Source organism: Triticum aestivum, chromosome 2A (assembly GCF_018294505.1).
Source record: "Triticum aestivum cultivar Chinese Spring chromosome 2A, IWGSC CS RefSeq v2.1, whole genome shotgun sequence".
In the NCBI taxonomy this organism is placed as follows: domain Eukaryota; kingdom Viridiplantae; phylum Streptophyta; class Magnoliopsida; order Poales; family Poaceae; genus Triticum; species Triticum aestivum.
The window spans coordinates 768,743,863-768,771,594 of NC_057797.1; the positions used below are offsets into that span (position 1 = coordinate 768,743,863).

Here is a 27,732-nt window from a genome sequence, read left to right on the forward strand (position 1 = left end):
TACATGGGGGCCCTGTAAGTAACCATTATTGTGGGATTTTCTAAACTAATTATCTTTATTCTAGTGATCCTGTCAAGTATTTTTATATACAATAATAGATAAATAATAATATGGGCGGATTGTTTCGTCTATGTACGGGCATCCAACTCGTCCAACATATAGAGCTATAGATTCTCGTTCATATATGGATGAGCACCAAGGAAAAAGTTTATATCTCAGATCTAGCTCCTTAATGGTTGGATACATACATAATGCAAGTATAAAAAGTAGTGTCCTTAATGTGTGGATATAGACTCTCACGCCTGGCCGGCTGGCCGTGTATTTGTTTTTTGCATGCATCCATATACCAAGAGAAGAATGCATATGCACGCACGTAAAAAAGTGTTGGCCCATGTCACGCTAGCATTTTCTAAGAGTCCTTGTCTTGCAAGGAAAGAGTCCTAGCCTAGCAAGAGAAAACATAATCCCACGCCTCTCTACTCTTTTTAGGAAAGTCCTACCTAGCTTTGTATATCTAAGGATAGCTGCAGTTTTTTTTCTTTTTAGTTTTTTTAGAGGTCTTAGATCTAATCCGTTAATTATGTCGTTTAAGTTATGGGTCCACCAAACGAACGACCAGATGTTTCTAATTATTGTGGTAATTTCTAACTTATTTATCTTTTTTCTGATTAACCCATCAACAACTTTTTATATATAATAGATGTTAGCGTTGCATTTCTTCTTTGTTGTGAACAGTAGGGAGTTCGTGTACATATATTAAATAATAATATAAAATATATAATGTTAAGAAATATAGGAAAAGGCGAAATAAAATACAGAGGTACACTCCGTCAATCCACGAGTCTTATGATCATCTTTCAGTTACTAGTTATAGTAGCTTTCTTCCCTCAAAAAAAGTTATAGTAGCTTTCAGCCAATTCAATTTTGGCATCAACAATCTTTTCCATCCGAGTATATTTAATGTTGGAAGTCAGTAAAGTCCAACGAGTCAGTTGATAAAAGTGATGGACTGAATTGGGAGAAGCTCATCCCCTATATATGCTTTATTCCGTCAGTTCACCTTGTAAAAAAATACTTAGCATTTCTTATTGTACTGATTCAATTGATGTTCTATCTATTCCATTGACAATATCGGTGTTTCCCCCAAAAAGAAAAGGAATGATTGCTTGCTTGCTATGCCTTCAAATATAATGAACATCCGGTATATATGCAAGTAGCGGCCTTGTTCATCATGTAATTACCTAATATGTGAAATATATAATTGCGTATTTGAGCCAGGTCTACATTATCTATGTAGATAACTTGGATCTCTCTAGAAATGCCAACTAGAAAATAAAGTTCAACTTATGAGAGAAAAAGTGTACTTATTATTTTTAATTATAAAAATATGACTAATTAAGGCGGATTCCTTCAAATATTGCAAATACTTTGATGGTGCTTTTTTGTTGGTCCAACAGTCTCAACTCAATCGATAGGTCGGTTGGTTCCTAACTTGAGGGTCATTCGACCCATTTTTGGTTTTGGGCCTTGTGATGCCATGCCTCGATTGATCTTAAAATATGACATTCTCCGCCGTCACAAAGAGGTCACCCACTATATTTAGTGAAAGACAGTGAGCAAGTGTCATCCCGACTGAATTAATTCTCTTGTCATCACATGAATCTGCAACCAATAGACATGTCATGCCTCTTTTGAAGCATGCATGATAAAACAAAATTCCATAGAATTTCTTCTTTCAAGAGTTAATTTTTTGTCATGTAGTTCCTCAAGTTATTTCGCTGTTTGTGCATGATATAAAACATTCCATCTCTTATATGTGTGAAATAATTTCTATTAATAATAATATTGAAAAAATGCATCTCTTCTAGTGGTAACTATACTAAAAAATTGTGTTCATGTACCCAATGAAAATATATAGTGCATGTTGTAAATATCAGGCTTCATATAACAATCGAAGTATTGACACCATGGTCGCAAGGTCATAAGCAATTTATATCCAAGACTACACGGATGGATACCTTGGATCTCAGCCGATGGAAAACTTACTGCATACTGCAAACCCTGCTCTTCAGTCAGAACAAACTGTGTCCACAACAGTTAAGGATACCCGTATCACGTAACCACAAATACATGTTCTACATAGTAGTTTTCCTTCATATGGTGTTCTAACCTTTAGTTTTAAGTTTTTAAATATGTTCACATATATTTTTAATGATCTATAGTAAGTCAGCTAGCACATGTAGTTGCACAGGTTGATAATTAGTGCCATTCTAAGACTGAATAGCACCACAGTACCTACTGTAATGGATGTAGTGAACTATGCATGTTTTTTTGGGTTGATGTGACTACTACCTCATACACTGATGGGGTAAACATGCCACAAGAGATTTTGGTATAGACAATGGAGTATTGAGTGCATGCCTTTTGCACATATAATTTCAAGTAAATAAAATATAATACACAGTTGTAGGTTCAAGCAGAATTACAAATCTCTCTGCACAATAAGATTACAAAGCCCTTTATTATAGTATAATAGTACATCTCTCTCCAGGGTACATACGAACCTTGAAATAAACATAAATCTACTTGTCAAAAAGCTAGATACAAAGGTGACATAATGGATATATTCTCAAAGAATCAACCTTCTAGCATGCTTGCCATGGTAAACTACATCTAAAAGATGATTTAACTTGACATAGAGTCTATCAAAGATTTGATGTCATTAGCGATATTCTTGGCATCTGTTGCAATACCGGCTAATCCTCTCCTCGCTAACCCAGCACAGTAGAGCCCATTTTCACCTTTCCAATGATTCGGATATTTTTGGATGGGCAGTCCGTTGCCATTTAACATGCTCTCACCATTCTGGATTAAAAAAACATAGAGCTTGTTAGCAGATTTAATAATGGCTACACCAAGAAAACAAACTCAGACATGTTCAAACACCAGCTATATTACCTTGAGCCATATATTTGCCGTGCTTTTGTATCCAGTTGCAAACACAATCGCATCAAATGAGATTCTTTTACTGCATTGAAATTTAACTATGTTGCCCTTGATCTTACTAATGCTCCGTTGAACCTGTATAAGATAAAAAATACGTTGATAACTTGGCATATCAAATCAACATATGTTATAAAGTTATGTCATGTCAAGGATATACTTACTTTGATGATGCCTTTTTTGATCAATCCAACAGTCCCAACATCAATCACTGCAGATCGACCTGTTTCTGCTTTGAGGGTCATTGGACCCATTTTTGGCCTTGTGATGCCATGTCGTGACAGGTCTCCAAATATTAAATACGCTGCCATCACAAGGAGTTTATCCACTAGATTCAATGGAAGATGGTGAGCAAGTGTCATGCCCAAACGAATTAATTCCTTTGTCATTACATGAATCTGCAACCACAAAACATGTCACACCTCTTTTGAAGTATGCATGATAAATAAAATTGCATAGAATTTCTTCTTTCAAGAATTCAATTTTTGTCATGTGGTTCCTCTAGTCTTTTAGTTGTTTGTGTGCAATATAAAACAGTTCATCTCCTTTTCTATGTGAAATACTTCCTATTAGTAATAACACTTAAAATTGCATCTCTTCTATTAGTAACTATACTAAGAATTTGCGTTCATAAACCCAATGAAAATATATAGTTCATGTACATACCAGGCTTCGTATAACAACCGATGTGTTGGCACCATGGGTCGCAAGGTCATAAGCAATTTCCATCCCGGAGTTGCCGGATCCAACGACCAATACATTCTTGCCAGAGTAGCTCTTGCCTGACTTGTAGCTTGAGGAGTGGATGACATCACCTGGAAAGCTTTCTAGTCCAGGGATCATTGGAATATTCTCTGCACTATTCTCACCACTTGCCACAACAAGAAACTTTGCCGTGAACTTGACTGTGGTGCACTTTGACATGTCCTTTGCCACAATGGACCAACATTTTTCATCATTGTCATATGTGGATGACTCCACGCAGGTGAGATACTTCGGTTGAATGTTGAAATGCTCAACATAATCATCCAAGTACTTCACAAACAAGTTTTTTGGTATGTATGTTGGTGCATCTATAGGGTATGCCATGTGTGGCAACTCACAGAACTCCTTTGCAAGATGCAGCTTGAGGCGATCATACGCGCGGTTGCGCCAAAGTGACGCGCTACAGCTCTCACGCTCGACTATGACATAAGGAATTGCGAATTGGCTAAGGCATGCTGCCGTTGCGAGGCCTGCTGGCCCAGCACCAACAATCAACACTGCAACACTCTCCATTTCAAAGGGAAGAGTTGACAAAGTTGTGGGACAAGTCTGGTGGTAGGTTGCAATGTTTGTGTGTTAGCTCGATGAACTTTGGATGGCATGCTCGCCTATGTGGGCGTATATATACGGGTATCTTTCATGGGCCAATCTGTTTTGGATTGAGGGATGAAAAAGGTAAATATTTATTGAGGCCTAATCCTGGTGTGTAGGAGTATTTCCATCTAAAAATGGAGCCGTTGTTGGTGTGAAAGCGTGTACTGATACAAAATAGGCAGGAAACACACTCTTGATCGATTGCTGTTATTGGAAACTTATCGACCATCTTTTTGATGTGTAGATTAAAGATTCTTCATGTTTCTTTCCTTTCGCATCGTCACCAATGACAATAACTGCTCTAATATTCAAGTGTTTCTTCCTCTTTCTATACAATATAGGATAAGGATAAGTCTGATTTCCAAACACACATTTATAGGCAAAGTCCTATTTCATTTTCTCAAGTTAACATAATATGGATGACAAAGTGAAACAATCATCTAAGAAGGATTTGGTACTAACCATGTTAACCGGTTTTGCCGGCTAGTTTTGCCTCCAGTTCAGTTGTACGACGGCCAGTTTTTCCTCCGGTTCAGTTGACGACCATTGCCACAATATCTTTGGTGTCAACACAACGAGCCGTTCGATGTTGTGAACAAACAAAAAGTGGAACTTCAGTTCAAATATTTGAAACCAGTTTTTTTATATAATTTCGCTTCTATACTGAACACTCGTTTAATGTGAGGCCATATTTCAACTTTGGTACATGTATATTGTCCTACTCCTGAACATCAAATTGAGCGCTCATTGTATTTTAACTGTGCACACCAGAGTGTGAATACTCATAAACCCCTAAGTATTTTGTTAAAAAGATACTAAACCAATTTACTGAAACAGAGGATTTTTTCACAATAGAGACATATTTTGTTGGAGAGATTGAATCCCCATATATTATCAGTGAGACTTTGGACTTTTTTTCTTTTGAGAGATTGCATCTTTATTAACCGGTGAGAATTTATATTTGTTTGGAGAGATTGATATAGAAGTTATACACTAAGATATTGCATGATGGAAAGATATGTTTTTAGATGCCGAGGGCTTTTATGTATGACACCGTGAGATTTTGGTCGTGTAGAGAGATAATCTATTTGGAGTGGTCGAATCTTTATAAATGAGAAACACTCAGTTCTTTTGGGGGGATGGCTGATTGTTCATTATTTTCAGTCATTTTTTTGCTGTGGGGTCGCTCAGATTTATTTGGAGACATAGCATCAATGTACAGGATAGTGTATTTATTTGGCTGGCACATGGAGAATTTTGGTCACGTTTGCTTGCCGAGAGATTTTACCCTGTATGGGTTAGTTTTTTTTTTGGATGGTCCAATTGCTTGTGGGATGGTACAATCTGGACGACTAATTTTTTGTTTTTTGAGATGGCCTAAGCATTCAGGTTTTTTTTTGGATAGTCTGGTCGCTTAATTTTTTATTTATGGTCTGATCGCTGATTATTTTATCACTGAGATTTTATTTGTACGCCTAAGTTTTTTTGGGGGATAACCTAATTGCTCAGTTTTTTTTATATTTTGGCCGCTTAGATTTTTTTGGGATGGTTTGATCGCCCATTTTTCTATCGCTAAGGTTTTACCTGTACGCCTATGTTTTGTATTTTTGGAATGGCTTAGTCGCTTAGTTTCTTTTGAATAGTCTATTCGCTTAATCTTTTTAGAGGGTTAGTTTTTTGTGTTAAACTGATCGCTACTTCTTTGTGGATGCTGGCCTGGTGGGATGGTCCAACCTTTTGTGAACATTAAGGAGTGCCCTTTTTTCCTCACGTTACCATCCCACCTGGTTTACGTATATCTAACGGTTATACCTTTTTGATTAGAAATAGGCACATCGAATTAAAGGTCGGATGTTTCTTTTCTTTTTTTTGCGGGGTAAAGGGAGTTTTATTCCAAAATTATCGAGTTACAATCGCGAGGTAAGAAATCCTCAGTACATGGGGGCCCTGTAAGTAACCATTATTGTGGGATTTTCTAAACTAATTATCTTTATTCTAGTGATCCTGTCAAGTATTTTTATATACAATAATAGATAAATAATAATATGGGCGGATTGTTTCGTCTATGTACGGGCATCCAACTCGTCCAACATATAGAGCTATAGATTCTCGTTCATATATGGATGAGCACCAAGGAAAAAGTTTATATCTCAGATCTAGCTCCTTAATGGTTGGATACATACATAATGCAAGTATAAAAAGTAGTGTCCTTAATGTGTGGATATAGACTCTCACGCCTGGCCGGCTGGCCGTGTATTTGTTTTTTGCATGCATCCATATACCAAGAGAAGAATGCATATGCACGCACGTAAAAAAGTGTTGGCCCATGTCACGCTAGCATTTTCTAAGAGTCCTAGTCTTGCAAGGAAAGAGTCCTAGCCTAGCAAGAGAAAACATAATCCCACGCCTCTCTACTCTTTTTAGGAAAGTCCTACCTAGCTTTGTATATCTAAGGATAGCTGCAGTTTTTTTCTTTTTAGTTTTTTTAGAGGTCTTAGATCTAATCCGTTAATTATGTCGTTTAAGTTATGGGTCCACCAAACGAACGACCAGATGTTTCTAATTATTGTGGTAATTTCTAACTTATTTATCTTTTTTCTGATTAACCCATCAACAACTTTTTATATATAATAGATGTTAGCGTTGCATTTCTTCTTTGTTGTGAACAGTAGGGAGTTCGTGTACATATATTAAATAATAATATAAAATATATAATGTTAAGAAATATAGGAAAAGGCGAAATAAAATACAGAGGTACACTCCGTCAATCCACGAGTCTTATGATCATCTTTCAGTTACTAGTTATAGTAGCTTTCTTCCCTCAAAAAAAGTTATAGTAGCTTTCAGCCAATTCAATTTTGGCATCAACAATCTTTTCCATCCGAGTATATTTAATGTTGGAAGTCAGTAAAGTCCAACGAGTCAGTTGATAAAAGTGATGGACTGAATTGGGAGAAGCTCATCCCCTATATATGCTTTATTCCGTCAGTTCACCTTGTAAAAAAATACTTAGCATTTCTTATTGTACTGATTCAATTGATGTTCTATCTATTCCATTGACAATATCGGTGTTTCCCCCAAAAAGAAAAGGAATGATTGCTTGCTTGCTATGCCTTCAAATATAATGAACATCCGGTATATATGCAAGTAGCGGCCTTGTTCATCATGTAAGTACCTAATATGTGAAATATATAATTGCGTATTTGAGCCAGGTCTACATTATCTATGTAGATAACTTGGATCTCTCTAGAAATGCCAACTAGAAAATAAAGTTCAACTTATGAGAGAAAAAGTGTACTTATTATTTTTAATTATAAAAATATGACTAATTAAGGCGGATTCCTTCAAATATTGCAAATACTTTGATGGTGCTTTTTGGTTGGTCCAAGAGTCCCAACTCAATTGATAGGTCGGTCGGTTCCTAACTTGAGGGTCATTCGACCCATTTTTGGTTTTGGGCCTTGTGATGCCATGCCTCGATTGATCTTAAAATATGACATTCTCCGCCGTCACAAAGAGGTCACCCACTATATTTAGTGAAAGACAGTGAGCAAGTGTCATCCCGACTGAATTAATTCTCTTGTCATCACATGAATCTGCAACCAATAGACATGTCATGCCTCTTTTGAAGCATGCATGATAAAACAAAATTCCATAGAATTTCTTCTTTCAAGAGTTAATTTTTTGTCATGTAGTTCCTCTAGTTATTTCGTTGTTTGTGCATGATATAAAACATCCCATCTCTTATATGTGTGAAATACTTTCTATTAATAATAATATTGAAAAAATGCATCTCTTCTAGTGGTAACTATACTAAAAAGTTGTGTTCATGTACCCAATGAAAATATATAGTGCATGTAGTAAATATCAGGCTTCATATAACAATCGAAGTATTGACACCATGGTCGCAAGGTCATAAGCAATTTATATCCAAGACTACACGGATGGATACCTTGGATCTCAGCCGATGGAAAACTTACTGCATACTGCAAACCCTGCTCTTCAGTCAGAACAAACTGTGTCCACAACAGTTAAGGATACCCGTATCACGTAACCACAAATACATGTTCTACATAGTAGTTTTCCGTCATATGGTGTTCTAACCTTTAGTTTTAAGTTTTTAAATATGTTCACATATATTTTTAATGATCTATAGTAAGTCAGCTAGCACATGTAGTTGCACAGGTTGATAATTAGTGCCATTCTAAGACTGAATAGCACCACAGTACCTACTGTAATGGATGTAGTGAACTATGCATGTTTTTTTGGGTTGATGTGACTACTACCTCATACACTGATGGGGTAAACATGCCACAAGAGATTTTGGTATAGACAATGGAGTATTGAGTGCATGCCTTTTGCACATATAATTTCAAGTAAATAAAATATAATACACAGTTGAAGGTTCAAGCAGAATTACAAATCTCTCTGCACAATAAGATTACAAAGCCCTTTATTATAGTATAATAGTACATCTCTCTCCAGGGTACATACGAACCTTGAAATAAACATAAATCTACTTGTCTAAAAGCTAGATACAAAGGTGACATAATGGATATATTCTCAAAGAATCAACCTTCTAGCATGCTTGCCATGGTAAACTACATCTAAAAGATGATTTAACTTGACATAGAGTCTATCAAAGATTTGATGTCATTAGCGATATTCTTGGCATCTGTTGCAATACCGGCTAATCCTCTCCTCGCTAACCCAGCACAGTAGAGCCCATTTTCACCTTTCCAATGATTCGGATATTTTTGGATGGGCAGTCCGTTGCCATTTAACATGCTCTCACCATTCTGGATTAAAAAAACATAGAGCTTGTTAGCAGATTTAATAATGGCTACACCAAGAAAACAAACTCAGACATGTTCAAACACCAGCTATATTACCTTGAGCCATATATTTGCCGTGCTTTTGTATCCAGTTGCAAACACAATCGCATCAAATGAGATTCTTTTACTGCATTGAAATTTAACTATGTTGCCCTTGATCTTACTAATGCTCCCTTGAACCTGTATAAGATAAAAAATACATTGATAACTTGGCATATCAAATCAACATATGTTATAAAGTTATGTCATGTCAAGGATATACTTACTTTGATGATGCCTTTTTTGATCAATCCAACAGTCCCAACATCAATCACTGCAGATCGACCTGTTTCTGCTTTGAGGGTCATTGGACCCATTTTTGGCCTTGTGATGCCATGTCGTGACAGGTCTCCAAATATTAAATACGCTGCCATCACAAGGAGTTTATCCACTAGATTCAATGGAAGATGGTGAGCAAGTGTCATGCCCAAACGAATTAATTCCTTTGTCATTACATGAATCTGCAACCACAAAACATGTCACACCTCTTTTGAAGTATGCATGATAAATAAAATTGCATATAATTTCTTCTTTCAAGAATTCAATTTTTGTCATGTGGTTCCTCTAGTCTTTTAGTTGTTTGTGTGCAATATAAAACAGTTCATCTCCTTTTCTATGTGAAATACTTCCTATTAGTAATAACACTTAAAATTGCATCTCTTCTATTAGTAACTATACTAAGAATTTGCGTTCATAAACCCAATGAAAATATATAGTTCATGTACATACCGGGCTTCGTATAACAACCGATGTGTTGGCACCATGGGTCGCAAGGTCATAAGCAATTTCCATCCCGGAGTTGCCGGATCCAACGACCAATACATTCTTGCCAGAGTAGCTCTTGCCTGACTTGTAGCTTGAGGAGTGGATGACATCACCTGGAAAGCTTTCTAGTCCAGGGATCATTGGAATATTCTCTGCACTATTCTCACCACTTGCCACAACAAGAAACTTTGCCGTGAACTTGACTGTGGTGCACTTTGACATGTCCTTTGCCACAATGGACCAACATTTTTCATCATTGTCATATGTGGATGACTCCACGCAGGTGAGATACTTCGGTTGAATGTTGAAATGCTCAACATAATCATCCAAGTACTTCACAAACAAGTTTTTTGGTATGTATGTTGGTGCATCTATAGGGTATGACATGTGTGGCAACTCACAGAACTCCTTTGCAAGATGCAGCTTGAGGCGATCATACGCGCGGTTGCGCCAAAGTGACGCGCTACAGCTCTCACGCTCGACTATGACATAAGGATTTGCGAATTGGCTAAGGCATGCTGCCGTTGCGAGGCCTGCTGGCCCAGCACCAACAATCAACACTGCAACACTCTCCATTTCAAAGGGAAGAGTTGACAAAGTTGTGGGACAAGTCTGGTGGTAGGTTGCAATGTTTGTGTGTTAGCTCGATGAACTTTGGATGACATGCTCGCCTATGTGGGCGTATATATACGGGTATCTTTCATGGGCCAATCTGTTTTGGATTGAGGGATGAAAAAGGTAAATATTTATTGAGGCCTAATCCTGGTGTGTAGGAGTATTTCCATCTAAAAATGGAGCCGTTGTTGGTGTGAAAGCGTGTACTGATACAAAATAGGCAGGAAACACACTCTTGATCGATTGCTGTTATTGGAAACTTATCGACCATCTTTTTGATGTGTAGATTAAAGATTCTTCGTGTTTCTTTCCTTTCTCATCGTCACCAATGACAATAACTGCTCTAATATTCAAGTGTTTCTTCCTCTTTCTATACAATATAGGATAAGGATAAGTCTGATTTCCAAACACACATTTATAGGCAAAGTCCTATTTCATTTTCTCAAGTTAACATAATATGGATGACAAAGTGAAACAATCATCTAAGAAGGATTTGGTACTAACCATGTTAACCGGTTTTGCCGGCTAGTTTTGCCTCCAGTTCAGTTGTACGACGGCCAGTTTTTCCTCCGGTTCAGTTGACGACCATTGCCACAATATCTTTGGTGTCAACACAACGAACCGTTCGATGTTGTGAACAAACAAAAAGTGGAACTTCAGTTCAAATATTTGAAACCAGTTTTTTATATAATTTCGTTTCTATACTGAACACTCGTTTAATGTGAGGCCATATTTCAACTTTGGTACATGTATATTGTCCTACGCCTGAACATCAAATTGAGCGCTCATTGTATTTTAACTGTGCACACCAGAGTGTGAATACTCATAAACCCCTAAGTATTTTGTTAAAAAGATACTAAACCAATTTACTGAAACAGAGGATTTTTTCACAATAGAGACATATTTTGTTGGAGAGATTGAATCCCCATATATTATCAGTGAGACTTTGGACTTTTTTTCTTTTGAGAGATTGCATCTTTATTAACCGGTGAGAATTTATATTTGTTTGGAGAGATTGATATAGAAGTTATACACTAAGATATTGCATGATGGAAAGATATGTTTTTAGATGCCGAGGGCTTTTATGTATGACACCGTGAGATTTTGGTCGTGTAGAGAGATAATCTATTTGGAGTGGTCGAATCTTTATAAATGAGAAACACTCAGTTCTTTTGGGGGGGTGGCTGATTGTTCATTATTTTCGGTCATTTTTTTGCTGTGGGGTCGCTCAGATTTATTTGGAGACATAGCATCAATGTACAGGATAGTGTATTTATTTGGATGGCACATGGAGAATTTTGGTCACGTTTGCTTGCCGAGAGATTTTACCCTGTATGGGTTAGTTTTTTTTTTGGATGGTCCAATTGCTTGTGGGATGGTACAATCTGGACGACTAATTTTTTGTTTTTTGAGATGGCCTAAGCATTCAGGGTTTTTTTTTGGATAGTCTGGTCGCTTAATTTTTTATTTATGGTCTGATCGCTGATTATTTTATCACTGAGATTTTATTTGTACGCCTAAGTTTTTTTGGGGGGATAACCTAATTGCTCAGTTTTTTTTATATTTTGGCCGCTTAGATTTTTTTGGGATGGTTTGATCGCCCATTTTTCTATCGCTAAGGTTTTACCTGTACGCCTATGTTTTGTATTTTTGGAATGGCTTAGTCGCTTAGTTTCTTTTGAATAGTCTATTCGCTTAATCTTTTTAGAGTGTTAGTTTTTTGTGTTAAACTGATCGCTACTTCTTTGTGGATGCTGGCCTGGTGGGATGGTCCAACCTTTTGTGAACATTAAGGAGTGCCCTTTTTTCCTCACGTTACCGTCCCACCTGGTTTACGTATATCTAACGGTTATACCTTTTTGATTAGAAATAGGCACATCGAATTAAAGGTCGGATGTTTATTTTCTTTTTTTTGCGGGGTAAAGGGAGTTTTATTTCAAAATTATCGAGTTACAATCGCGAGGTAAGAAATCCTGAGTACATGGGGGCCCTGTAAGTAACCATTATTGTGGGATTTTCTAAACTAATTATCTTTATTCTAGTGATCGTGTCAAGTATTTTTATATACAATAATAGATAAATAATAATATGGGCGGATTGTTTCGTCTATGTACGGGCATCCAACTCGTCCAACATATAGAGCTATAGATTCTCGTTCATATATGGATGAGCACCAAGGAAAAAGTTTATATCTCAGATCTAGCTCCTTAATGGTTGGATACATACATAATGCAAGTATAAAGAGTAGTGTCCTTAATGTGTGGATATAGACTCTCACGCCTGGCCGGCTGGCCGTGTATTTGTTTTTTGCATGCATCCATATACCAAGAGAAGAATGCATATGCACGCACGTAAAAAAGTGTTGGCCCATGTCACGCTAGCATTTTCTAAGAGTCCTAGTCTTGCAAGGAAAGAGTCCTAGCCTAGCAAGAGAAAACATAATCCCACGCCTCTCTACTCTTTTTAGGAAAGTCCTACCTAGCTTTGTTTATCTAAGGATAGCTGCAGTTTTTTTTCTTTTTAGTTTTTTTAGAGGTCTTAGATCTAATCCGTTAATTATGTCGTTTAAGTTATGGGTCCACCAAACGAACGACCAGATGTTTCTAATTATTGTGGTAATTTCTAACTTATTTATCTTTTTTCTGATTAACCCATCAACAACTTTTTATATATAATAGATGTTAGCGTTGCATTTCTTCTTTGTTGTGAACAGTAGGGAGTTCGTGTACATATATTAAATAATAATATAAAATATATAATGTTAAGAAATATAGGAAAAGGGGAAATAAAATACAGAGGTACACTCCGTCAATCCACGAGTCTTATGATCATCTTTCAGTTACTAGTTATAGTAGCTTTCTTCCCTCAAAAAAAGTTATAGTAGCTTTCAGCCAATTCAATTTTGGCATCAACGATCTTTTCCATCCGAGTATATTTAATGTTGGAAGTCAGTAAAGTCCAACGAGTCAGTTGATAAAAGTGATGGACTGAATTGGGAGAAGCTCATCCCCTATATATGCTTTATTCCGTTAGTTCACCTTGTAAAAAAATACTTAGCATTTCTTATTGTACTGATTCAATTGATGTTCTATCTATTCCATTGACAATATCGGTGTTTCCCCCAAAAAGAAAAGGAATGATTGCTTGCTTGCTATGCCTTCAAATATAATGAACATCCGGTATATATGCAAGTAGCGGCCTTGTTCATCATGTAAGTGCCTAATATGTGAAATATATAATTGCGTATTTGAGCCAGGTCTACATTATCTATGTAGATAACTTGGATCTCTCTAGAAGTGCCAACTAGAAAATAAAGTTGACATTATGAGAGAAAAAGTTACTTATTATTTTTAATTATAAAAATATAACTAATTAAGGCGGATTCCTTCAAATATTGCAAATACTTTGATGGTGCTTTTTTGTTGGTCCAACAGTCCCAACTCAATCGATAGGTCGGTCGGTTCCTAACTTGAGGGTCATTCGACCCATTTTTGGTTTTGGGCCTTGTGATGCCATGCCTCGATTGATCTTAAAATATGACACTAGCGGTTGGGGCGCGCCCACGGCGCGCCGCCTGAAACGGCAGTTGTGCGGTGCCAGGTATACTCCCGCCCTTTCCAATGGTTTTAGCGCTGATTGATTCCCTGATAGCACACATACATGTATAGCTGATGCATGGCTAAAGTGAACCAAATTCAGCAAATAAACAAGCAATGTCCGTCTTCAAGTCCACTCCGGCATCCCCGTCACTCTACGCCAGACGCACCGAGCCAACGCTCGCCGGCGTCTCGTCGATTGATAATCCCTGTCCGCCATGATCCAGCCAATCGTTGCGCCTGCGGCCCGCGGCTGTGCTGCAGTCTCTTGACCAGGAGTACCGCGCTACCAGAGCACTGCCAGTCGCAGCAGCCGGAACATCTGCCGGCTGATTGGCACCTTCCTCCTTGTCTTGTATCAACTTCGATGCTACACTTGTCTGTGGCGACTCCAAGATTGTCTGCTCCACAGTAGGTGGTGCCTCGGCGGCTTTCTGGCTCTGTTCCCACTTTGATCAGCCTGTGACAACAACAACTCTTTGCACAACTAGTACAGCATCAAAAGACCACAATAGGTAGTTGCTTTGGCCAAACAGGAGGTGAAAGGAAATGCAGAGCATCTCTTTTGCATGGCACAAGACATTCAGGTTGTCTTTAAGTACAATAATTCAATTCTTATCTGATTTTTGCTAATACAAGGAACAGTCTGAATATTGTTTATAAAATCAACAATCCTGGCTAATTAAGCTAGAAGAAAATATGCCCAAAGGAAATCCTTGCAGCCACTAGAAACAACAATGCTTGCATCATCAAAATATCAAAATTCACTATGCATAGCAGGAAGGTCCGATTATTAAGGAGAAGCGAAGAGAAGCTCAAAAGAAACCCTCACTGCTAGCACCGTTAACACAGAAGTTCCCCATAGCTTTTCCACTACTCTCCCTAGAATTCCCGTGCAATCGAAATCAATCACGAATCACCATGCCATAAATCAACAGAGTTAAGTCTTGGAGCATACAGAGGTGTCCACACCTGCATCATATAGAAAAGGAAGAAGGAGGGGTCAGGTTGGGGAGGATCTCGTCGAGCGCAGCTATTATATAATCCATCATTATAACTAAGTAAAAAAATGCCTTCGGCTCGACGGCTTCATCTATTAATGAGAGTTGTTCAATCACTATAGACACATTTAACATGCAGATACTGATAAAATAGCAATTAACTTTGATGATCTAATGCAAGCATTCCTCTAGTGCAGAAGGTTCATGGCAAACAAATGGAAATTATTTCTATCAATATTATGTTTTCAACCTTCGCAACAAAATATACCACAGAAGATTGCAGAAAAGTGGAATATATTCAGGATCCACCTGAACAGAAAAAGAAAAGATACAATAATAAGAAAATCAAACATATTGCATTTTTTGTCTGTACTTACAAAATCGTGTCCCACCTCCCATCCATCGATCCTGCACAAAAGTAGGTTATGGTCATATAGACGATGATAAGCAGTAAGTACAGTACCACATCTGTACACTGCCTGAAAAAATAACCTGATCTGTCTAATATAGAACAGTGCAACATAAAGTGCCTAATAAAGCACAAAAACGTGATGCAAGCAAAAACTGCAGAATCAAATTTACAGCAGTCTATAAAGGTAAGGGCATAGTTTTTTTTATATCATAAGCATCCTATGAAATTCAGAAAACTAAGTAACTTTTAGATCAATAGGGTGTGATGCAAGAAGCAATGTTAATTAACATGCAGACTCACTTCAAAATCATCGAGATGCTTTGTAGCATCAATGGAGATGTTTGCCACTATTGTATTTGAAGCTTTCCTCAACCACTTAAGTATTCGACTCTCAGTTGATCATGGATAAGAAGTTCAGGGAAAAAGATACCATCATGAATATTTAGTAACTTGACTTCAATAAATCATGCATTTGTCGTTAATTAATCCAATTAATGCATACAATAGACAGGTCGGTGAACAGTTGATTGCTGAAAGATGTATTGCATATATCTCCAAATCAATTAAATTAGCACAACTAAAAATTAGATTAAATCATATGCATGAAAATGCTCATAGATTAATTTTCTAGCTCAGTTGTCGAGATAATAGCTCTGCTCTCTTTAGTGTTGACGTTTCTTTATGATACACGATATGAACCTGCATTTAAAGAAACTGAGTTGAGATCTCTTTTTATTTGGTCTGGCATACATACACTAACAACCATGAAATGGAAGGTAAATAGAAGCAACAATAATAAAAAGAGAGTGGTTTTTCCTCATGTTGGATCCATAACAGGGAGGAGAGATTGAGAGACAAGTTGTACCTTAGGCATGCATGCGACCAAGAGCACGCACAAACAGATCGATGAAGAACACAAGGCTCACAAGACGCCTCTGCTTCTCCTGAAGCATGCGTCCATTTCAACATCGATCTTCTTCACACTGTTGAAGACGAGGAGAGAGAGCCAGCCTCAACACCCTTCACCAATCCGGCTCGACCTTGTTCTCCTCCACATCCTCGTTGGCAGCGCCTTTCCCTCACTACTCGGACTGATTACGTTAGGGTCAGAGACTGCAAGTAAACTCGCATGCCGAAATTCACTGCCCTCGTCCATATTCAAACTTGGTCTTCAAGCAGTTTCACTCGTAGGTGGCCAGAGATTTGCATCAATGTCACATGTTCAACAATCTCTCCAGTGACTAAAATATTCTTATCCACGGGCTGGAATCAACAAAGTGTATCCAATGAATAGTTCTGAAGCCATATACTAAAATCTAAAATATGAAGACATGTTCCAGAAAACCAATTTAGTTTGCAAGAAAATACATTCCTCTAACAGAGACCTGAAAAACACTAATATTTTCAGTTTGCAAACGCATACCAACAAACAGGTAGAGGCCAGCAACAAACAAGAACATAGCACACTTGCAGATTAACTGAGGCTTCACTACCTTAAACCGAAAAAGAAAATAAAGATATCACAGGAGAAGTTTGGATGTACCCAATTCATCATAGCATCCCCCATCGACCCGTCTCCGGATGGTGACGGGGACTCCGACGGCTCCGAGATCTCGGACACCGACATGAGCGGCCCGTTGGCACCGGATATCCTCCACCCAACGTCCTTGTGGGGGCTCAGGCACAGCTGCAAGCCCCATGGTCCTTCGTCAGAGGACGAGAGCGGCAACCAAGGAGGAGGGGACGATGCGGGGCTAGAGCACGGCGAAATGACCCAATCATAAATGGAGCCGAATAACTTTTCCTAAGCCAACGTCACAAGAGAGTAGCCTGAACCCTGCAAGCCAAATTGTTTTCCTCACTTCTGAACCCACACTGTCTTGAACAATGTTCCCCATCACCAATGCAGATGTATCAAACAGATCGTCCAAATTGTAAACATCAACAAATTCAGTTTTTTGTTGCTCCCCACCGACTATACGGCCTTAATACCGACGGAGTTGCATAAAGAAAGAAACGCAGAGACATGAAAGCAATTTGCAGTCTCAGTACCTCTCGCCTTTCAGGTTGTCGTCGATGCCTCCGTCATCCCCAAGATCCTCCTTCGGCGTTCCGCTCGCTTAAGCTCACACCATAGTACACAGAGGAAACACAACATTAAGCAGTCAGCAGTCCATAACTACCATATACACATCTAATCCGATCCGATGGCTCAAGAAAGACAAAATCCACTCACCATGTCGTGATTGTCGTGGTCAACCAGGAGTCCAGGAAGGCTTCCCCGAGCTGGCTTTGGCACATGAGCGAATCCTGAACCAGACAAACACCATAAGAAACAGATCATCACCATGCCAATCAGAAAACGAGAGGTCTAGGGAAGATCAAAGAAACACCACAACAACCTAATCGACTATATCTCTTCTTTAATAATTTATTTTCTTCTTTGTAAATCTAATTTTTCAACATGGCAGAAGGATTTATCCCTATCCAATCTTGCAGATCTAAACTTCCTATGTGCCATATATGTTAATACCCCCAGCCTAAAATCCGAGAAGTGCAAAAACAAAAAAAACTGAGAAAGTTCCCTTGGTTATTATATGTTTTCGTCAAACTGGCAAAATCATCTGTAGGCAGTACAAGTTTTACGCCGCCTACAAGAACTGAACTTCCACGGCCACCTCACAAATGTAGGAAAAAGTTAGGCAAGCAACAATATATTGAGGATGAAAAATATGCTTATCGATACATGAGTAGAGAAACCAATCATATACCTTCAGATTTAACGACGCAATTATCCTAGAAAAGATCTTAAGCATGGAGAGCTCTTCAACTGAATGAAAAACAACAAGTCTGCATATCAATCAACAACCTAAGAGATAGTTTGTTAGCAAATCCAGCAGTAAACAAAAAACACACTGCTAATTCTTAATATCATAAACCTGTAAGATTTGTACACACAAAGCAATGTCAGTAATTCTTACGCCAAATCAGTATGCCATCAACATAGTACAACACCGACTAAAGAAAATCATTTCAACATGAATCCGACGAACCATAGAGAACTAACTAAGGGATAATTAAGGTGTAAATGCAGGCACATACCTCTGCTTATAGAAGTATCTCTTACAGTACTTTCTTCCACAGCTTGATTACAGATCTAAGCTTCTATGTAGCATGCACCTGAGAGCCAGACATGGCAATGATGAGCATTGATATATTAAGAAATATATTCGTTCAAGTCAGAGGCAGAAAAAAGAGAACACTCATTCAGTTACAATTTTCTAACCTTTAAATTCTCACTCCTCTTCCACGAAAAAGATGCTAACTGAATAATATTATTCCCTGTCATAAGAATGATATTATTTAGTGTCCAAGAAATGTCAGGTTGCTGGATTAGTTCAAGGGACAATTTAGACAGCCAAAATAACAATAACACGCACGCATCAGACTGCTCTTTGTTTTTGCGTGGCTGTAGAGAAGGTTGTGGAGGACGGTGTGATCTCACCTGACAGGACCTGACTCTGTTGCCGTGCGCGAAGAAGAGGGGTGCGGAAGGAGGCGGCTGAGTGTGACGAAGATGGTGCGAGGATGGAGGCGGCAGCGCTCGGACCACCATCGATGCAGCCCGGACCCTTCTGCCACTTTGCTGCTGCGGCCCATCCGCCACTGCAGCTCCCTCTCCTCTTTCCTCTACCTTTCTCCCTCCTCTCCTTCCTTCTCTCTCTCCCTCATCTTCTCTCACTTCTGCAGGGACCGGTCCATGGCGCTGCATTAAATCGAGCGCCCCCGCCGTAGCACTTGGCCTGCAGGTCGCCGCCGCTGCCGGAGACGCCCACCACTGTGCCCGCATGCCTCTGATCCGGCGGGATCCCCTACTCCTCCACCTCCATCGAGAAGACCAGGCGGTGACTGACGAGGAGGAGTGCTGTGAGTTTGCTTCTGTTGCGTGGTAGAGCAGATTTGCTTTGTATTTACTCGGGGGACGGTTTTACCTCAACACAGTAAAAGGGAGACGACCCACAGGTCAGCCAACCGCAGCCCCGCGCACCTACGCAAGCCCCGTAACCGACGCCCACAACGCCAGGACGAGACAGAGAAAGGTCCCACCCGCACCCAATAAAATCGCCCACTCGGCACGCGCAGAACCAACCACCAGCCTCCAGCTGGCCGCGCAGCACACGACGTGATTGGGCAGCCGCCTCGCTCTCGATTTACCCCGCAAATATCTCTGGACAGTACCATGGCGACGTGGCTATCGCAAGAAAACGAGCTTGATGCATACCTTATTGTTTTGGATTCTCCGCCGTCACAAAGAGGTCACCCACTATATTTAGTGAAAGACAGTGAGCAAGTGTCATCCCGACTGAATTAATTCTCTTGTCATCACATGAATCTGCAAGCAATAGACATGTCATGCCTCTTTCGAAGCATGCATGATAAAACAAAATTCCATAGAATTTCTTCTTTCAAGAGTTAATTTTTTGTCATGTAGTTCCTCTAGGTATTTCGTTGTTTGTGCATGATATAAAACATTCCATCTCTTATATGTGTGAAATACTTTCTATTAATAATAATACTGAAAAAATGCATCTCTTCTAGTGGTAACTATACTAAAAAATTGTGTTCATGTACCCAATGAAAACATATATTGCATGTAGTAAATATCAGGCTTCATATAACAATCGAAGTATTGACACCATGGTCGCAAGGTCATAAGCAATTTATATCCAAGACTACACGGATGGATACCTTGGATCTCAGCCAATGGAAAACTTACTGCATACTGCAAACCCTGCTCTTCGGTCAGAACAAACTGTGTCCACAACAGTTAAGGATACCAGTATCACGTAACCACAAATACATGTTCTACATAGTAGTTTTCCGTCATATGGTGTTCTAACCTTTAGTTTTAAGTTTTTAAATATGTTCACAGATATTTTTAATGATCTATAGTAAGTCAGCTAGCACATGTAGTTGCACAGGTTGATAATTAGTGCCATTCTAAGACTGAATAGAACCACAGTACCTACTGTAATGGATGTAGTGAACTATGCATGTTTTTTTGGGTTGATGTGACTACTACCTCATACACTGATGGGGTAAACATGCCACAAGAGATTTTGGTATAGACAATGGAGTATTGAGTGCATGCCTTTTGCACATATAATTTCAAGTAAATAAAATATAATACACAGTTGTAGGTTCAAGCAAAACTACAAATCTCTCTGCACAATAAGATTACAAAGCCCTTTATTATAGTATAATAGTACATCTCTCTCCAGGGTACATACGAACCTTGAAATAAACATAAATCTACTTGTCTAAAAGCTAGATACAAAGGTGACATAATGGATATATTTCTCAAAGAATCAACCTTCTAGCATGCTTGCCATGGTAAACTACATCTAAAAGATGATTTAACTTGACATAGAGTCTATCAAAGATTTGATGTCATTAGCGATATTCTTGGCATGTGCTGCAATACCGGCTAATCCTCTCCTCGCTAACCCAGCACAGTAGAGCCCATTTTCACCTTTCCAATGATTCGGATATTTTTGGATGGGCAGTCCGTTGCCATTTAACATGCTCTCACCATTCTGGATTAAAAAAACATAGAGCTTGTTAGCAGATTTAATAATGGCTACATCAAGAAAACAAACTCAGACATGTTCAAACACCAGCTATATTACCTTGAGCCATATATTTGCCGTGCTTTTGTATCCAGTTGCAAACACGATCGCATCAAATGAGATTCTTTTACTGCATTGAAATTTAACTATGTTGCCCTTGATCTTACTAATGCTCCCTTGAACCTATATAAGATAAAAATACATTGATAACTTGGCATATCAAATCAACATATGTTATAAAGTTATGTCATGTCAAGGATATACTTACTTTGATGATGCCTTTTTTGATCAATCCAACAGTCCCAACATCAATCACTGCAGATCGGCCTGTTTCTGTGCAACGCCCTCGATGCGGCTATATCTCCCACGTGTCGAGGCACGACTTAGAGGCATAGCCGCATTGAAAGCAATGTCGCAAGTCGGGAAATCATCACACATCCCATGTACATAATAATATAAAGGGGAAGAACATAGTTGGCTTACACTCGCCACGTCACATCAAAGTACATAAATAACATCCATCATACAAATCACTCATGGCCCGACTACGGCGCCAAAATAGAAAAGACCCCCAACATGCGACAAGGCCCTGAATCTAATCCCGAATAGGCACCACTACTGATCATCAGGAAAAGACACATAGTAACGCTGAGAGTCCTCGTCGTACTCCCACTTGAGCTCGAGTGCACCATCTGGAGCTGTATCATCTGTCCCTGCATCTGGTGTAATAGTAATCTATGAGCCACAGGGACTCAGCAATCTCGCACCCTCGCGATCAAGACTATTTAAGCTTAATAGGTAGGAAAGGGGTAATGTATAAGTGGAGCTGCAGCAAGCGACTAGCATATATGGTGGCTAACTTATTCGCAAAAGAGAGCGAGAAGAGGAGGCAAAGCACGAGCGAGGGACTAGAGAGCAACCTGCGCAAACATAACTTCAACACCGTGTCCACTTCCCGGACTCCGCCGAGAAGAGGCCATCACGGCAACACACTCAGTTGATTCATTTTAATTAATTAAGGTTCAAGTTATCTACAACCGGACATTAACAAAATCCCATCTGCCCATAACCGTGGGCACGGCTTTCGAAAGATCAATCCCTGCAGGGGGGGTCCCAACTTAGACCATAACAAGCTCTCACGGTCAACGAAGGAATAGACCTCCACCCAAGACACACCGATCAGACTCGGTATCTCGGTACAACAAGATGATTCGACAGGTTAAAACAAGTCCAGCAACACCGCCCGAATGCCGACAAATCCCGATAGGAGCTGCACATATCTCTTTCTCAGGGCACACTCAGATTGTCCTAGGTACGGGTAGGCCAGCCCAGAGTTGCCCCTGGTGGCCACCGGCAGCTGACAGTTGGACCAACACTTAGAGGAGCACTGGCCCGGGGGGTGTTAAAATAAGATGACCCTCGGGCTCCGGAAACCCAAGGGAAAAAGAGGCTAGGTGGAAAATGGTAAAACCAATGTTGGTGTTGGAAATATGCCCTAGAGGCAATAATAAATTGATTATTATTATATTTCCCTATTCATGATGATCATTTATTATCCATGCTATAATTGTATTGATAAGAAACTCAGATACATGTGTGGATACATAGACAACACCATGTCCCTAGTAAGCCTCTAGTTGACTAGCTCATTGATCAATAGATGGTTACGGTTTCCTGACCATGGACATTGGATGTCGTTGATAACGGGATCACATCATTAGGAGAATGATGTGATGGACAAGACCCAATCCTAAGCCTAGCACAAAGATCGTGTAGTTCGTATGCTAAAGCTTTTCTAATGTCAAGTATCATTTTCTTAGACCATGAGATTGTGCAACTCCCGGATATCGCAGGAATGCTTTGGGTGTACCAAACGTCACAACGTAACTGGGTGACTATAAAGGTGCACTACAGGTATCTCCGAAAGTGTCTGTTAGGTTGGCACGAATCGAGACTAGGATTTGTCACTCCGTGTAAGCGGAGAGGTATCTCTGGGCCCACTCAGTAGGACATCATCATAATGTGCACAATGTCATCAAGGATTTGATCACGGGATGATGTGTTACAGAACGAGTAAAGAGACTTGCAGGTAACGAGATCGAACAAGGTATCTGGATACCGACGATCGAATCTCGGGCAAGTATCGTACCGATAGACAAAGGGAATTGTATACGGGATTGATTAAGTCCTTGACATCGTGGTTCATCCGATGAGATCATCGTAGAACATGTGGGAGCCAACATGGGTATCCAGATCCCGCTGTTGGTTATTGACCGGAGAACGTCTCGGTCATGTCTGCATGTCTCCCGAACCCGTAGGGTCTACACACTTAAGGTTCGATGATGCTAGGGTTATAAAGGAAGTTTGTATGTGGTTACCGAATGTTGTTTGGAGTCCCGGATGAGATCCCGGACGTCACGAGGAGTTCCGGAATGGTCCGGAGGTAAAGATTTATATATGGGAAGTCCTGTTTTGGTCACCGGAAGAGTTTCGGGGTTTATCGGTAACGTACCGGGACCACCGGGAGGGTCCCGGCGGTCCACCAAGTGGGGCCACCAACCCCGGAGGCTTGCATGGGCCAAGGGTGGTGAGGGACCAGCCCCTAAGTGGGCTGGTGCGCCTCCCACAAGGCCCAAGGGCAGCTAGGAGGAAAAAAGGAGGAAACCCTAGGCTTATATGGGCCTAAGGCCCACCCTAGGGGGCACCTCCCTCTCTCCCCTCTTGGCCGCCCCCTTGCTCCCCATCTAGGGCTGCCGCCCCCCTAGGGGTGGGAACCCTAGAGGGGGTGCAGCCCCTCCCCTTCCCCTATATATATGAGGCCTAAGGGGCTGCCCATTATACATGCGATTCAATCTCTCTTAGTGCAGCCCTGCGTCTCTTCTTCCTCCTCTTCTGTGGTGCCTGGCGAAGCCCTGCAGGATAGCCACGCTCCTCCACCACCACCACGCCATTGTGCTGCTGTTGGATGAAGTCTTCCTCAACCTCTCCCTCTCTCCTTGCTGGATCAAGGCGTGGGAGAAGTCACCGGGCTGTACGTGTGTTGAACGCGGAGGTGCCGTCCGTTCAGCACTAGGATCATCGGTGATTTGGATCATGACGAGTACGACTCCATCAACCCCGTTCTCTTGAACGCTTCCGCTTAGCGATCTACAAGGGTATGTAGATGCACTCTCCTCCCCCTCGTTGCTAGTCTCTCCATAGATAGATCTTGGTGACACGTAGGAAAATTTTGAATTTCTGCTACGTTCCCCAACAATGGTATCAGAGCCAGGTTTATTGCATAGATTCTATGCACGAGTAGAACACAAAGTAGTTGTGGGCGTTGATTTTGTTCAATATGCTTGCCGTTACTAGTCTTATCTTAATTCGGCGGCATTGTGGGATGAAGCGGCCCAGACCGACCTTACACGTACTCTTACGTGAGACTGGTTCCACCGACTGACATGCACTAGTTGCATAGGGTGGCTAGCGGGTGTCTGTCTCTCCCACTATAGTCGGATCGGATTCGATGAAAAGGATCCTTATGAAGGGTAAATAGCAATTGGCATATCACGTTGTGGTATTTGCGTAGGTAAGAAACGTTCTTGCTAGAAACCCATAGCAGCCACGTAAAACATGCAAACAACAATTAGAGGACGTCTAACTTGTTTTTGCAGGGTATGTTATGTGATGTGATATGGCCAAAGGATGTGATGAATGATATATGTGACGTCTAACAAGCATTATAACTAAGATGTTAGTTGTGAGATGATGTATTACGGAACGAGTAAAGAGACTTGCCAGTAACGAGATTGAACTAGGTATTGGATACCGACGATCGAATCTCAGGCAAGTAACATACCGATGACAAAGGGAACAACGTATGTTGTTATGCGGTCTGACCGATAAAGATCTTCGTAGAATATGTAGGAGCCAATATGGGCATCCAGGTCCCGCTATTGGTTATTGACCAGAGACGTGTCTCGGTCATGTCTACATTGTTCTCGAACCGTAGGGTCCGCACGCTTAACGTTACGATGACAATTATTATGAGTTTATGCATTTTGATGTACCGAAGGTTGTTCGGAGTCCCGGATGTGATCACGGACATGACGAGGAGTCTCGAAATGGTCGAGACATAAAGATTGATATATTGGAAGCCTATGTTTGGACATCGGAAGTGTTCCGGGTGAAATCGGGATTTTACCGGATTACCGGGAGGGTTACCGGAACCCCCCGGGAGCCAAATGGGCCAACATGGGCCTTGGGAGAAAGGTGAAAGGGCTGCCCCATGGGCTGCGCGCCTCCCCGCTTCCCCTAGTCCTATTAGGACTAGGGAAGGTGGCCGGCCAACCCCTCTCTCTTTCCCACTTGAGAAAACCTAGTTGGACTAGGATTGGAGGGGGGAGTCCTACTCCCGGTAGGAGTAGGACTCCTCCTGCGCGTCCCTTGCTTGGCCGGCCAGCCCTCCCCCTCTCATCCTTTATATACGGGGGCAGGGGGCACCTCTAGACACACAAGTTGATCCTTGAGATCGTTCCTTAGCCGTGTGCGGTGCCCCTGCCACCAAATTCCACCTCGATCATACCGTTGTAGTGCTTAGGCGAAGCCCTGCGTCGGTAGTACATCAAGATCGTCACCACGCCGTCGTGCTGATGGAACTCTTCCTCGACGCTTTGCTGGATCGGAGCCCGAGGATCGTCATCGAGCTAAACGTGTGCTAAGAACTCGGAGGTGCCGGAGTAACGGTGCTTGGATCGGTCGGATCGGGAAGACGTACGACTACTTCCTCTACGTTGTGTGATCGCTTCCACAGTCGGTCTGCGTTGGTACGTAGACAACACTCTCCCCTCTCGTTGCTATGCATCACCATGATCTTGCGTGTGCGTAGGAATTTTTTTTAAATTACTACGTTCCCCAACAGTGGCATCCGAGCCTAGGTTTTATGGTTTGATGTTATTTGCACGAGTAGAACACAAGTGAGTTGTGGGCGATACAAGTCATACTGCCTAGCACACGCAGAATACTCAGGTTAAACTTGACGAGCCTAACATATGCAGATATGGCCTCGGAACACAGAGACCGAAAGGTCGAGCGTGAATCATATAGTAGATATGATCAACATAAAGATGTTCACCATTGAAAACTACTCCATCTCACGTGATGATCGGTTATGGTTTAGTTGATTTGGATCACGTGATCACTTAGAGGATTAGAGGGATGTCTATCTAAGTGGGAGTTCTTAAGTAATATGATTAAATTGAACTTAAATTTATCATGAACTTAGTCCTGGTAGTATTTTGCAAATCATGTTGTAGATCAATAGCTCGCGTTGTTGCTTCCCTATGTTTATTTTGATATGTTCCTAGAGAAAATTGCGTTGAAAGATGTTAGTAGCAATGATGCGGATTGGATCCGTGATCTGAGGTTTATCCTCATTGCTGCACAGAAGAATTATGTCCTTGATGCACCGCTAGGTGACAGACCTATTGCAGGAGCAGATGCAGACATTATGAACGTTTGGCTAGCTCAATATGATGACTATTTGATAGTTTAGTGCACCATACTTAATGGCTTAGAATCGGGACTTCAAAGACGTTTTGAACGTCATGGACCATATGAGATGTTCCAGGAGTTGAAGTTAATATTTCAAGCAAATACCCGAGTTGAGAGATATGAAGTCTCCAACAAGTTCTATAGCTAAAAGATGGAGGAGAATCGCTCAACTAGTGAGCATGTGCTCAGATTGTCTGGGTACTACAATTGCTTGAATCAAGTGGGAGTTAATCTTCCAGATAAGATAGTGATTGACAGAATTCTCTAGTCACCATCACCAAGTTAGTAGAACTTCGTGATGAACTATGATATGCAAGGGATAACGGAAACGATTCCCAAGCTCTTCGTGATGCTGAAATCGACGAAGGTAGAAATCAAGAAAAACATCAAGTGTTGATGGTTGACAAGACCACTAGTTTGAAGAAAAGGGCAAAAGGGAAGAAGGGGAACTTCAAGAAGAACGGCAAGCAAGTTGCTGCTCAAGTGAAGAAGCCCAAGTCTGGTCCTAAGCCTGAGACTAAGTGCTTCTACTTCAAAGGGACTGGTCACTGGAAGCGGAACTGCCCCAAGTATTTGGCAGATAAGAAGGATGGCAAAGTGAACAAAAGTATATTTGATATACATGTTATTGATGTGTGCTTTACTAGTGTTTATAGCAACCCCTCAGTATTTGATATTGGTTCAGTTGCTAAGAGTAGTAACTCGAAACAGGAGTTGCAGAATAAACAGAGACTAGTTAAGGGTGAAGTGACGATGTGTGTTGGAAGTAGTTCCAAGATTGATATGATCATCATCGCACACTCCCCTATACTTTCGGGATTAGTGTTAACTTAAATAAGTGTTATTTGGTTTTTGCGTTGAGCATGAATATGATTTGATCATGTTTATTCCAATACGGTTATTCATTAAAGTCAGAGAATAATTGTTGTTCTGTTTACATGA

At 40.5% G+C, this 27,732-nt stretch overlaps 2 protein-coding genes, 1 long non-coding RNA gene and 1 pseudogene across 5 annotated transcripts; all 4 read right to left on the reverse strand.

Moving 5' to 3' along the window:
• Positions 1-2,685: 2,685 nt before the first annotated feature.
• Positions 2,686-4,281, reverse strand: LOC123186603 (probable indole-3-pyruvate monooxygenase YUCCA10). Its single transcript, XM_044598338.1, has 4 exons — positions 3,670-4,281; positions 3,168-3,401; positions 2,959-3,081; positions 2,686-2,865 (listed from the first exon to the last, which is right to left on the reverse strand). Exons 1-4 carry the CDS (start codon positions 4,279-4,281, stop codon positions 2,686-2,688), a joined length of 1,149 nt encoding a protein of 382 aa, XP_044454273.1.
• Positions 4,282-8,981: 4,700 nt separating this feature from the next.
• LOC123186604 (probable indole-3-pyruvate monooxygenase YUCCA10) lies at positions 8,982-10,577 on the reverse strand. Its single transcript, XM_044598339.1, has 4 exons — positions 9,966-10,577; positions 9,464-9,697; positions 9,255-9,377; positions 8,982-9,161 (listed from the first exon to the last, which is right to left on the reverse strand). The coding sequence occupies exons 1-4, from the start codon at positions 10,575-10,577 to the stop codon at positions 8,982-8,984; spliced, it is 1,149 nt and encodes a 382-aa protein (XP_044454274.1).
• A 4,175-nt stretch (positions 10,578-14,752) lies between these two features.
• Positions 14,753-19,551, reverse strand: LOC123186606 (uncharacterized). 3 transcript variants are annotated; one of them, XR_006493673.1, is made up of 9 exons: positions 19,131-19,551; positions 18,912-18,967; positions 18,728-18,805; positions 18,397-18,494; positions 17,678-17,935; positions 17,169-17,500; positions 16,491-16,888; positions 15,591-15,621; positions 14,753-15,184 (listed from the first exon to the last, which is right to left on the reverse strand). It is a non-coding gene; the product is annotated as an uncharacterized lncRNA (long non-coding RNA). The 3 variants fall into 3 exon arrangements; XR_006493674.1 differs by having other exon boundaries at positions 17,169-17,462; positions 18,397-18,455; positions 19,131-19,550; XR_006493672.1 differs by having other exon boundaries at positions 17,169-17,462; positions 19,131-19,549.
• A 1,491-nt stretch (positions 19,552-21,042) lies between these two features.
• The window catches only part of LOC123186607 (probable indole-3-pyruvate monooxygenase YUCCA10), a 33,703-nt pseudogene continuing 27,013 nt past the window's right edge, over positions 21,043-27,732 (reverse strand).